Below are 12,040 nucleotides of genomic sequence, written 5' to 3'. Positions count from 1 at the left end.
GCTCACGCACAGGCGTGTCAGAGACCCCTGTGCTGCCCCCGTGGGCGCGCACCTGGAGTATTCTGGGAGCAGAACCCAGGTTGGAACTCAGGCCCCACACACAGGCTGTAGGCATGCAGAGGGCATTTCAATCACCATGGCGATTGCTCGCTCCAGGATTCCTTCTGAAATGGCATTCATCTAGGCACATTCATGTACAGTGCTTCCCCGGTAGCCACGTGACAGCTCGGGTGCCAATCATTGCTGGATCACACGTGGCCGGAGCTAGCCCTGGGACATCATTCCTTCCTTGTGGCTTGGCCAGGGATTTGAGGGATGTGTGTGTGACCACACTGGGCAGCAAGCAGAGTGAAGGGTGCTTCCTAATGCGCTGCCTGCCTGGTCTTAGCCAACGGTGTAGCTGAGTTTAACTTCACATTTTGCCTCTTTTCTCCTCTCCAATCTGAAGGCACCAGGGCCCTCCGTGTCACTCCTGGCTGTTTTTTCCTAGCTTTTTGCTGTCAAGTCCTGTGGTTCTCATCTTGCTCATGTGTGTAGTTAACATGTTTTTATGCTGGCACATCTCTGTCCCTGATGCTCCAACATAGCTTCCAGAGCTTCAGGAAGCTGACTCCCAACTCATGGCCTGGGAAGGCTCCAGCCACTCCTCTCCTCAGACTACAGAGCGGAGGTTACATCACCAGTCCGTGTTCTCATGGGACTCTTGGAAACACTGGAGGAGGGGAGGGGCATGGAAGCACTGTGTGCACTGGCAGGTGGAAGAGCTGTTGGGGAGGGGAGGCAGTCCTGGGGGGACATCCGAGACCTGGTGGATGGGGGACAGAGGGAAGACCAGCTGTTCTCGTGACCACAGCAAGGGTGAGCAGAGAGGGGACTAGGACAGCAAAGGAGGACATGCTGGCCCTTAGTCGTGCCTTCCCACTAGCCCCTGGGGGCCAACCTCACATCTGCCAAAGATGTGCCCTGGGCCTGGCGCCCAGCCCTCAGCTCTCTCCTAAGCCACTGTCACCCATGTGTCAAAGGAACCTGCCCTCTGCCTTTGCAGGGACTGTGGCATTATCAAGCATGAGGGCCGCGGGGGCATAATGGTGGCACTGTCCCCCCTCCCCACAGGCCAACCACCCATGGAAGTCTCGTGTTTCTTGGAATTGGCTGGGGTTCTATAATCTGGGCCTCACCAGTGTCCTCCTGGTTCTAGAATCCCAGTGCTGTTCCTGCACATCCAGAAGCAGACAGCTCTGCCGCTGTGGCCGCTGGCTTCCGTCCTCTGGGGGATCCGTGCATGTACAGGTGCAGGTGCAGCCAGGATGCGCTGGCGTGACCGCCTGGCTGTGCTTTTCTTTCCGCCAGGCATGACACTGACAGTGGCAGCGCTTCTGCTCTTCCTCATCCACCTCGCCGTCTTCATCAGTGACGTCCACAGCTTCTGTTTCACCCACCACTACGACCGCATGAGCTTCCACTACACGGTGGTCCTGATGGTGGGCCTGGGGCCAGGGGAGGGCAGGGGGCTGACGGCAACAACCTCGCTGTTGCGCCAGGGGGGCCACTCTCCCACTCGCTGGGCCTACAGTTCTCCCAGGTGATCAGCATCTGCTGGGCTGCCATCGGGTCACTCTACGCCGAGATGACACATGACAAGTTTCTGCGGTGTTTTGCACTGACCATCCTGAGTGAGTGGTGGGGACGGTGGGGGGTACGCCTAGAGGAGCGGGCAGGGCGGCAACAGAGCGTGGGGCTGCTGACCCGGTGCTCTCCTCTGCCCAGTGCTCAACGGCGGCATGTTCTTCAACCGCCTGTCCCTGGAGTTTCTGACCATTCAGTACCGGGAGGAGAGCCACTGAGGCCTGGGGAAGAGGATGCTGCTAGCAAGGGACAAGGAAAAGGCTGTTCTGGGTGTTTCCGTAATAAAGTCTGTGGTTTATTTCCACCTGTCAGCTCCTTTGCAGGGTGAGAGGTGGAGGGAGGTGAAACCCCATGGGGAAAGCAAAGCAGGTGAAGACAATGGCTTGACCTGCACGTAGGACCCCAGGCTCAGCTTCCAGCCACCATGATGCACGCGGTCCCAGGGCCTGGGGTCTTAGTGTCTCACACTGGAGGGAGAGGAGCAGGTAAAAGGCTCCAAGCCTCCTCCCCTCCCTTCTCCTCCTGGGAGGGGACCTAGGCTGGCCTGGCCGCAGGCTAGGGCTCAGGAGGGCCCCACGCGGATGTGGGGGTTCATGAGCGGGTCCAGGTTGGGATCACTGTCGGCCGCGGCCCGGCCCAGACGAGACATGAGGGCGAGCAGGGACAGAAAGCCCAACAGGCCCAGCAGCAGCAGCAGCCCCGCTCGCTGAAGCAGGCTCAGGGGTCGTTTGCGAGACCCAGCCCTACTCCTGCGGGGAGGGGAGAGGCAGATCAGGCCGCCAGCCCCAGTCACCCTGCCTGCACCCCTCCCCCCCCGACTCCCAGAGCAGCCCTGGCTGCCAGCCTTGAGCTGCAGTTGGCTGATGCATGTTGTCCATGCAGCTGCCCGCACCTGCACCTGCCACACCCAGGCTGAGGCCCCTTGACTGTTCAGCAGGAAAGTGTCAGGGGTGGCAGGGCAGGAAGTGGCTGCTCAGGTTCCCAGTGCAGGAGGCGGGGAGACAGCCCCATGGAGGTGTCTCTGCACAGCTCATGAGACCCTTCTGTTGGCAAGCAAGCAAACTGTCCTGCCCGGGGCCCTTGGCCTCCACCCCTCCTCCCTACTGCCCACCAAGGGTACCTGAGCAGCTGGGCCAGCCAGCCCAGGGCCGGTCGGCGACGGTACTTGTCATCATCACAGTCCCTATGGAGGCCTGGTGCCTGGTTATCATCCCGAGTGTCATATACCTTCCTGGGAGCTGCAGATTGGGGTGGCCAGCAGGAACAGCATCAGGGAGACAGGCCCGGAGAGGCTGGGGGAGTGGGGGGAACCCCTGACCCAGCACCTCGGTGAGATCTGTGCCTGAGGTGAGGAAGTGTCGCTCTGGGTCCCCAGGCTCCCTCCACGCAAACTGCCCACCACACTTGGCCTGCTGGTGGTGCTGCCCAGCTCACCATGAGCCGCAAGCTCGAGGCTGCCCACGTGGATGACAGTGTGAGGCTCGGGCCTGCTGGGGGAGGCGGGCGGCCGCGGTGGCGGCGGCTGGCTGTAGAAGGCCTGTGCGGCAGAAACGCTGTCTACCTCCTCCGTTCTGGGGGGATCGGTGGCTAGAGGGGCAGGGAGAGGGTGGTCAGCCAGCAGGACAGGCTGCCAGGCACCCCAGTGGCTGGTGCAGAGCCCACCACTCACCGCTGAAGCTGGACCAGTCTGAGGAGAAGTCTGAGGTGCCGAGAGGCCCCAACTCTGGGCTCGCCACTTGCTCAATCTGCAGTGAGGATCCCATGGGTCACCAGGCTGCCAGGGGATGGGCCCACTCACCCAGTGGGGCTCAGGCAGAAGGTGGGGGGAGCCCAAACTGAGTGCATTCTCACCAGAGGGAGGCCCAGGCCCGCCCGGGCCCAGTTGACCGTAGCCAGCTTCTCCCTGAGCGCAGAGGCCACGGGGCCGGCCAGGTTGGCTGGGGGAAAGATGGGGCCGCTGCAGCTCGGGCATTGGTAGCCTGCGGGTGCTGTGTTTGGGGGCAGCTGCTCAGCACGTTCATTGAGGCAGGCCCAATGGAAGAGATCTGAGGACACAGAAAACAGGGGTGAAGGGACCTGAGGAAGAGGCTTGGGGTTCCTTGCGCAGCGGGGCGACCAGCGGTGTGAGGATGAACAGACACCTCTCCGAGGTCATAGGAAGTGGGATTTGGGCACAGACACCGAGATGCTGCTTGGCGTGTCCAAATTCCATGGTGGGGTATCGGGGTTTGAGTCCTGACTCAGGTTACTGCTAGTGTGCACCCCAGAAAGCAGCAGGTGACGGCTCCTGCACATGGGTCCTCAGCACCCATGTGAGACACCTAGCTGGAGCTCCCAACTCCTGCCTTCAACCTGACCCAGATCTGCTGTTGGGAGTATTTGCGCAGTGAACCAGCTGCTGGAAGATTTTTTTCTTCTTTGTGTCTCAAATAAACATAAAATAAGATTTTAAAGGTAAACATTTTGGTACAAAGAAATTCTGAAAGCAATGCATAGTTTTTTCATAATATGCATATCATGATTTTTTTTTTAAAGATTTATTTATTTTGTGGGCCCACTGTACTGGCTTGATTGGCTAATCCTCCTCCTTTAGGAGCCAGGTTCCCATATGGGTGAAGTTTGTGTCCCAGCTGCTTTACTTCCCATCTAGCTCCCTGCTTGTGGCCTGGGAAAACAGTTGAGGATGGCTCAAAGCCTAGGGACCTTGCATCTGTGTGGGAATCCCTAAAGAAGCTCCTGGCTCCTGGCTACAGATCTGCTCAATCTGTCCGTTACAACCATCTGGGAAATGAACCAGCAGATAGATCTATCTGTCCCTCCTTCTCTGTAGATTTGCCTTCCCAATAAAAATAAATAAATCAGGGCCTGGCAGGACAGCCTAGTGGCTGTTCTCACCCTGAACGCGCTGAGAACCCATTATGGGCACTGGTTCTAATCTTGGCAGCTCCACTTCCCATCTAGCTCTCTGCTTTTGGCCTGGGAAGGCAGTTGAGAATAACCCAAAGCCTTGGGACCCTGCACCCACATGGGAGACCTGAAAGAGGTTCCTGGCTCCTGGTTTCAGACTGGCACAGCACCAGCTGTTACAGCCACTTGGGCAGTGAATCAACAAATGCAGGATCTTCCTCTCTGTCTTTCCTCCTCTGTATATCTGACTTTCCAATAAACATAAATAAATATTAAAAGTAAATAAATAAAGCAGAGAGAAAGATCCTCCATCCGCTGGTTTGCTCCCCAAATGAGGTGATCCAAAGTCTGGAGCCAGGAACTTCTTTGAGTTCTTCCATGTGGATTTAGGGACCAAGGACTTGGGCATCTTCCACTGCTTTCCTAGGCCATAAGCACGGAGCTGGATGGGAAGTGGAGCAGCTGGGACAGGAACTGGTGCCCTTTTGTTATGTCAGTGCTTGGAAGTAAAGGATTAGCGAGCTGAGCCACTGTGCCAACTCCACATCATGAACTTTTGAGACTCTTCACAGACATGGATTCTTATCATCTTTGATAAGGCTGACTTTCTGGCACAGTGCATTAAACTGCCACCTGCACACTAGCAGCTCATGAGCATGCCAGTGAAGAGTCGGTTGCTCTCCTTAAATCCTTAAATCATTAGCTCCCTGCTAATGTATCTGGACAGGTCCTCAACCCTCTGGAAACGCTCCTGACTCCTGGCTTCAGCCTGGCCCAGCCTGACACAGCACCCGCTCTTGTGGTCACCAGGGGAGTGACTGCGGATGAAGATCTATTCCTCTGTCTCTCCTCCTCGTTCTCTGTAACTCTGCTTCACAAATAAAATCCCTTTTAAAAGTCATTTTGGCATCAAATACTCATGTTTTCATTCCTTTTTTCCAGAAAAATGTTTGGTCTGTGTGGGTGCCGCCCCTCGTGCCCCTCGTTGCTGGTTCCTGTCTTCCCCCTGGAGGTCTCAGCTCTCATGGCATCCTCTGTCTAGGCCGAGCCCAGTGCTGCTCAGCTGCTCAGCCCACAGGAGTTGGGCATGACAGAGAAGAGATGTCCACCCTTTCAGGGAGCTCCCCTGTGCCCGTACTCATCACGCACCTAGGGCTAGTGGCTGTGAGAAAGTTGCCCACACACCCAGGCACCTGAATGCGTGTCTGTACCCATGGATACAAGTGTATCTGTGCATTTGATGACAAAATCAGGGGACCAGTGTCATGGCTGAGCAAGCTAACCCTTCACCCTGTGGCGGCAGCATCCCAGGTGGGCGCTGGTTTGTGTCCCAGCTACTCCACTTCCCTACTTATGGTCTGGGAAAGCAGCAGAAGATAGTCAAAGTCTTGGGCCCCTGCACCTGCATGGGACACCCAGAAGAGGCTCCTGGCTTCTGGCTTCAGACTTGCCCAGCTCCCAGCCATTTAGAGAATGAACCAGGAAGACCTTTTCTCTCTCCTCTATCTATAAAGCTTTCAAATAACATTCTTGAAAAAAAAAGATAAAATCGGGCCCGGTGCCGTGGCTTAGCAGCTAAAGTCCTCACCTTGAACGTGCCAGGATCCCATATGGGCACTGGTTCTAATCCCGGCAGCCCCGCTTCTCATCCAGCTCCCTGCTTGTGGCCTGGGAAAGCAGTCAAGGACAGCCCAAGGCCTTGGGACCCTGCACCTGCGTGGGAGACCAGGAAGAGCTCCTGGCACTTGGCGCAGCACCGGCCATTGTGGTCACGTGGGGAGGGAATCATCGGATGGAAGATATTTCTCTCTGTCTCTCCTCTCTCTGTATATCTGACTTTGCACTAAAAATAAATAAGTCTTTAAAAAAAACATAAAACACACGTGTTACTTCCTACAGATACCCCGAATCACACTTCTGTGTGCTCTCCTGCACGTAACACCCACGTCCATGTGAAATGCCTGCCTGCCTTTATTCCCACACCCTCAAGTGCTAACACACACACAGCCCACTGCTGCACAGGCACGATGCTGAGGCCCTACCAGCAGGCTGGGGTCCACATCCCCGCACAGGTGGTCTGCCCACTGCTGTCAGCCTCTCTACTTGGTTGCTCTCTTGGGACCTGTAATGGATCCTGCACCCACAGCCACAGCCCTCACCGGTTTAAGTTCAACCCTCCTGGGTCATTAGGGCAGGCACCAGGAGCTGTGACATTGGGAAGGACGCTGAAACCTCGAGGTTGGAAACAGCTTGCTGGTGAGGTTGCCTATCAGGTGAGTCCTCTAACAGACAAGAATCTGGCGCTGGCTTTCCCGGCCTGGGGGACTCACTGTCTTTTTGGTGTTTTGGGGCAGGGGCCTGGGAACCAGTCACCAAGGGCCCCTCACCCACCCCAACAAGGTGCCCCGGCTCACCATAGCACACCAGACGGGCGGTCTCCCGGCTGGCCAGGGGCGCGCCGCACAGCTGGCAGTTGGGGTTGTAGTCGCTATCCTGGAGCCACTGTAGGTAGGACTGGACGACGCACTGGAGCCAGAGGGAAAGGTGTCAGGGGCGTCCACAGCGAGCCTTGTCCCCGCCGACCCGGGACCCTGCCCAGGGGCGCTCCGCGCCTGAGCCCCCACCTTGGCGTGGTTGACCACCAGGCAGTGCTCGCAGACGTTGACTCGGTGTTCGAAGCAGAATAGGTTGGTGACCTTTCTCTTGGGGCACTTGCAAAGCCCCATGATAGACCCTGGGGTAGGGGCTGCAGTGGGTAAGCAGCCAGGCTCCCCTAGCCCGGCATTCAACCTCTTCCAGACAACAGCCGTGAGCCACCCACCCCGCCACCCGCAAACCCCAAATCCCGGACCACGCCCCCTGCCTCGATCCCTATCCAGCGCCCCCTACCCAGGATCCCGCCCCCAGCCAGGCCCCCTAAATCACAAGTTCCCAAATACCCCGGCCCCGCCCCCAGGTCCCCACCCCCTTACAAGCCCCGCCTCTCTCCCACAGACCCCGCTCTCCGTGTTCCTGATGGACGGACTGGTACCGGTCTCGGCGGGAAGCACGGAATACCAGAAATCGCGCTCACCGGGGTCCCGGTCAACAACCCTGTCGCCTGCCGCTCCGGGCCGCCCCGCTGATCCCTCTCGGTTGCCACGTCTCTTCCGGGTGCGGCGCGCGCTGATGACGCCCGGGTCACGCCCCTAGCGCGCGGGGTGCAGGAGCGGAGTCGGCCCTCCCGCCTTGCGTCACTTCCGCTTCCTCTCCGGCAGGGCGGGTAATTCGGAATTTTTCTGCGCGTCCCGGCAGTCTGCCTACCGGTAGGCTCGATCCCGGGAGCTGGCCGCGGTTGTGGAGCATCGTGAGCGAAACGAGTGATGTCTGAGAGGCGGACGCGGTTCGGAGGGGCCGCTCGGCGCTCCGGTGAGCGGAGGGCGCGCTGGACGCACCCCCGGAGGGCCTTGTTTTGGGGGTCGGGTGTTCATCTTTGAGCTGCCTGCAGATCCTGTTCGGGCCCAGAGTCCGTCTCCACCTCCTGACTTTTTTGTTGTTCTTTCTTCCCCAGGGGCCCAGGCCCCGTCTCTTCACAAAAGCCTGCAGAGGTCCCCGCGGAAATCGGATTCCGAGCCCGCGAGTTTCCTCCCCGAGATCTGGCGGAAGGTGGGCGAGCCCTCCTGTCCCCCTGTCCCGAGTCCTCGAGGTCCCCTGGAGCAGAAGCGGGTGCTCACGGTCAGCCCTGTTCCCCAGGCGCCTCATGGAGCTTCCACCCGAAAACCTATCGTGTTGAAGAAGATCGTGGCTCACGCGGTGGAGGTGAGGGGCGACGAGGGAGGAAGAGGAGCAGGTGGGGGGCCGCAGCCGGAGGTCGGCTGGTGACCGTGTGGTGTTGCCCCTACAGATGCCAGCTGTCCACTCGCCTCGCCGGAGCCCACGGGTGAGTGAGTGGGTCCCTGCCTAGCGAGTCGGGGTCCGGGTGGTCGTGTCGCCGGGGCAGGGTGCACCTGTTCCCTGAAGCTGGTCTTTGTTCACCGGGATGCGTGGTTCTGTGTGACTGCCCCCTGTATACCTCGCACCCCCAGGACCCCCCTCCCCACACACTGTGTGTTTCTGCCATTTTCTTTAGAGGGTCCTTGACGAAGCGGAGCCGTGTCCCAGCCATGCTTTTATCTCGGCCCTGTGAGCTGGGCATGCTCTCTGTTTTTTACAGTTGTAGGAGATACCATTGTTGAGGCTGTCCCGGGATAGAAAATAAGATGCAAGGGAGCGGGACTGGGCGGGGGAGCTAAGGAGAAGTGATTATGGCCTAATGTGCTTTTGTTTCTGTCTGTGTTTATCAGAAAGGCAGCCAGGGTTGGCGCAAGACTGACCTGGGTCCCCCACTTGGGTGGCAGGGGCACAAGTGCTTTGGCAGGAAGGTGGCGTTGGAAGTGGGGCCAGACTCAGTAGAAAACTTCTAGATGCTGTCATGGTACCTGAGCCCCACTGCGTGCCTCAGGGGGTGGCTCCCAATTGGAGCGGTTACACTGGGTGCTTAAAGACAAGAAGGGTGCTTTGGGGCAGGTGTCAGAGATCTAGGGAATAGAGAAAAATTGAAGGACTTGGGAAGGAGCATCCGTGCTCTGCTCAAGGTTGAAGCAAGGCCATGACGGGGAGAAGCCAGAGTGTGTAAGGGAGGTCCCTCTAAGGGGGACTGACGTGGTGGCAGAGTAGGTAAAGCCACTGGCTGTGAGCTTGGCGACCCCCGTGGGCTCAAGTTCTAGTCCGGGCTATTCACTTCCCATCCGGCCCTCTGAGATTTTTGTTGTTTCCATTTTATTTTTATTTATTGTTTGAGAGACAGAATTGTGCTCTCTGGTTCATTCCTCAGATGTGTACACCGGGCCTGAGCTGGACCGAAGTGGGGAGCCAGGTCTCCTGCATAGATGTCAGGGGCCTCGTTATCCATCACCCCACAGCCTCTCAGGGCCTGCACGGGCAGCAAGCTGGCATCCAGGTCCCAGCTGTCAGACCCAGGCCTCTGAGAAGGGACAGTCAGTTCCTGGCCACAGGCCTGCCCGCTCCTGTCCTGTTAGAACTCATTTGTCCCATGGCCCTCCCCGCTTCTCTGTCCTTCTGGAATGTTCTCCAGCCTTCCGGGAAGTAGCTGATTCAGGCAAGTAACAGGCAGGTGCTCTCTCTCCTGTCTGGGTGCAGATTGCTTTTCTCTTGGAGAAAGAAAACAACCCCCCACAGAGGGAGCCCGCCAGGGAGGACCTCTTCAAGTCGTGCAGCGTCCCCACCACGCCGACCACCACACCGGTGCTGGGCCCACTGAGTGCCAAGTCTACCTCCAGGGAAGGGGAGCTGGATGCCAGGGACTTGGAGATGTCTCAGAAGGTCCGGCGGTCCTACAGCCGCCTGGAGGGCCTGGGCGCTCTTACCACCTCCACCCCGGGCCACCGGGCCCCCTTAGGCTTCAGCGGGGCAGACGACTTGCCCAGAGTCTCACCTGTGGTTGCTGCAAAGTCAACCGAGGTCTCCGGGGAGCCCGCCAAGCCTTGGGCCCTGGATATGGCTCTGCCTGGCATCTCCCCTCTGGTCCCCAAGGAGAAGCGGAAGAAAAAGAAGGTGCCACAGATCCTGGTAAGTGAGAGGCTGGCCACGACAGCAGGGAGAAAGGCAGCACCCCTGGGGCAGGACGCATTCCCTCCCCGATCACATATCCCAATCTGCACCCCGTTTCTCTCCCAGAAATCGGAGCTGGATGAGTGGGCCGCGGTTATGAATGCCGAATTTGAGGCTGCTGAGCGGTTTGACCTCGTGGTTGAATGAGACAAAGTGGGCGTGCCTGCGGCTGGCCTCTCCACGCTCCTTGTACATAAGCCCCTCCTCGCTGTGTGGAAGACGCCGGGGCGCCTGGCCTAGCTACTCACTGGGGTGCTGTCCCATCATCCTCCTCTTCCTGCCTCCCCAGAGCGTTGGCGTGAGCAGGTGCTTCTGGCCGCCCTGACAGAAGCAGGGTACCCCTCCTTAGGGGTCTTGGGTAGATGGCAGCCACAGCCTTCCTGTGTCAAGGCTCTAGATTTGGGGCAGTTCCTTGAGACCCTGTAGATGGTCCCCAGAAAACTGATGGTCAAGGGCAGCTCTGCCCTTAAGAAGCTGGGTGTCCAGCCTGCAGTGGAACTGGAAGTTTGGAAGAGGACAGCTTCCATCAGCTGCCAAAAAATAAACTTCTGTGTCCTGCTGGTGAGATGTGTGATGATGCCATGTCGAAGGGAAGCTGGCTGCTTGGAAATGTCCCGCACCAGGACTGCTGGGGCCTGACATACTGCTAGAGAGATGGGATGCCTCTTGATTCACACCTGTTTGCTTACAAGAGCCACTGCGTAGTCTCCTCAGTCATTTGCCACAGGGGGTTCTGGGAAATAGTGGGGCTGGAGAGCGGGTGACAATGCCCGAGAGGCAGGGGCCTGGCAGAAACCTGGTAAGGGGTGTCTCCCTGTCCCCATCTTACTCAAAGCTACAAACAGGTGTGTCCTTGTACTTGCCCACCCACAGTGGCCCCTTGTGCCCCCCTGTGCCATAGACTGTGGTGCCTTCTGATGTTTACAGGTTTGTAGGAGCTATTCGCAGGGGGCAGGGAGCACTGTAGGCTGCAAAGGGTGGACACAGGGTTAGGTGCCCAGACGGAGTTGTGCAGGCCTGGGGTGAGAGGCACTAATTAGATACTTGGGCAAGCTGGGGGTCCTGGCCCTCTGCCCACCACACCACGCTCTGTCGTCCCTGAGCACCAACCCCTTGCCAGGGAAGTGCATGCGGCCATGAGCTGGGCCACCCCTGCCGAGCCCTCTGGCCAGCTGGCAGGACCCAACTCCTGGAGGAGTCCAGAGGCTGCTCGTTCCTCTCCCTGAGCTACTCTGTGTGGTGTGAGAGGAGGGACCAGGCTTGTGTTCTAGAATCTTCAACGGACTGACAATTTAATGATTGGGTCAAAGGTGGAACCAGAGCATGAGGGCTGTTGGCTGAACCACCCTCCAGAGTCCTGTGGGAAGCCCCTACCCTAGCTACTGTCCAGGGCTCCTGGCAGTGAAGGCCTCCAGGCAAGTCGTGTCTCCCTGCTGTCCCTGAAGGAGAGAAAATACCAGAATCTGCGGAGTCCCTAAAGATCTAAGGCGACTTTATGTCTCCCACCACAAAGACTCAACATCTGACTTGTGCCGCCTACGGGGTCAGGCTCCCTGGGGCTATTGGTCTCCACCAAGTGGCTGGTGGCTTGGCTGCAGGTCACAGCTCCCTGCCATGGGCCCAGGCACCCTGGGTCCAGCAGCAGTGGTGAGGCCTCCTTGTCCTGCATGGAGGCTGCTCATTCGTGCCTGAAAAGGGGCTTTGCCATGATTTCAGCCATATGGGTCTTACACTCCTGCCCTGCAGAATCTGTCCCGCAAATTGTGCAACTCCCTGAGTTCTAATAAAGTTTTCTATTCTAATAGCCATTGTCGTTTTCCATTGATTGCAGGCCAGACCCCTGAGTAGTACAAAGGGC

The 12,040-nt window shown here is 58.2% G+C and overlaps 3 protein-coding genes across 3 annotated transcripts; 2 read left to right on the top strand and 1 right to left on the bottom strand.

The window, feature by feature from the left end:
- Nucleotides 1-1,307: 1,307 nt before the first annotated feature.
- TMEM262 (transmembrane protein 262) lies at nucleotides 1,308-1,844 on the top strand. Its single transcript, XM_040971018.1, has 3 exons — nucleotides 1,308-1,481; nucleotides 1,574-1,673; nucleotides 1,768-1,844. The coding sequence occupies exons 1-3, from the start codon at nucleotides 1,308-1,310 to the stop codon at nucleotides 1,842-1,844; spliced, it is 351 nt and encodes a 116-aa protein (XP_040826952.1).
- A 61-nt stretch (nucleotides 1,845-1,905) lies between these two features.
- On the bottom strand, nucleotides 1,906-7,664 carry ZFPL1 (zinc finger protein like 1). The gene is made up of 8 exons (XM_040971017.1): nucleotides 7,530-7,664; nucleotides 7,158-7,266; nucleotides 6,948-7,059; nucleotides 3,478-3,671; nucleotides 3,296-3,371; nucleotides 3,061-3,213; nucleotides 2,747-2,864; nucleotides 1,906-2,375 (listed from the first exon to the last, which is right to left on the bottom strand). Exons 2-8 carry the CDS (start codon nucleotides 7,257-7,259, stop codon nucleotides 2,189-2,191), a joined length of 942 nt encoding a protein of 313 aa, XP_040826951.1. The 5' UTR covers nucleotides 7,260-7,266; nucleotides 7,530-7,664; the 3' UTR covers nucleotides 1,906-2,188.
- A 129-nt stretch (nucleotides 7,665-7,793) lies between these two features.
- Nucleotides 7,794-11,813, top strand: CDCA5 (cell division cycle associated 5). Its single transcript, XM_040970774.1, has 6 exons — nucleotides 7,794-7,941; nucleotides 8,084-8,178; nucleotides 8,266-8,331; nucleotides 8,417-8,452; nucleotides 9,712-10,140; nucleotides 10,249-11,813. Exons 1-6 carry the CDS (start codon nucleotides 7,896-7,898, stop codon nucleotides 10,327-10,329), a joined length of 753 nt encoding a protein of 250 aa, XP_040826708.1. The 5' UTR covers nucleotides 7,794-7,895; the 3' UTR covers nucleotides 10,330-11,813.
- The last annotated feature ends 227 nt before the right edge of the window (nucleotides 11,814-12,040 follow it).

This window comes from Ochotona curzoniae, unplaced genomic scaffold (genome assembly GCF_017591425.1).
Source record: "Ochotona curzoniae isolate NIBS_2020 unplaced genomic scaffold, NIBS_Ocur_1.0 scaffold_4937, whole genome shotgun sequence".
Taxonomy (NCBI): domain Eukaryota; kingdom Metazoa; phylum Chordata; class Mammalia; order Lagomorpha; family Ochotonidae; genus Ochotona; species Ochotona curzoniae.
Note: the sequence above shows the minus strand (reverse complement) of the source record. Positions and strands in the feature narration are given on the sequence as shown.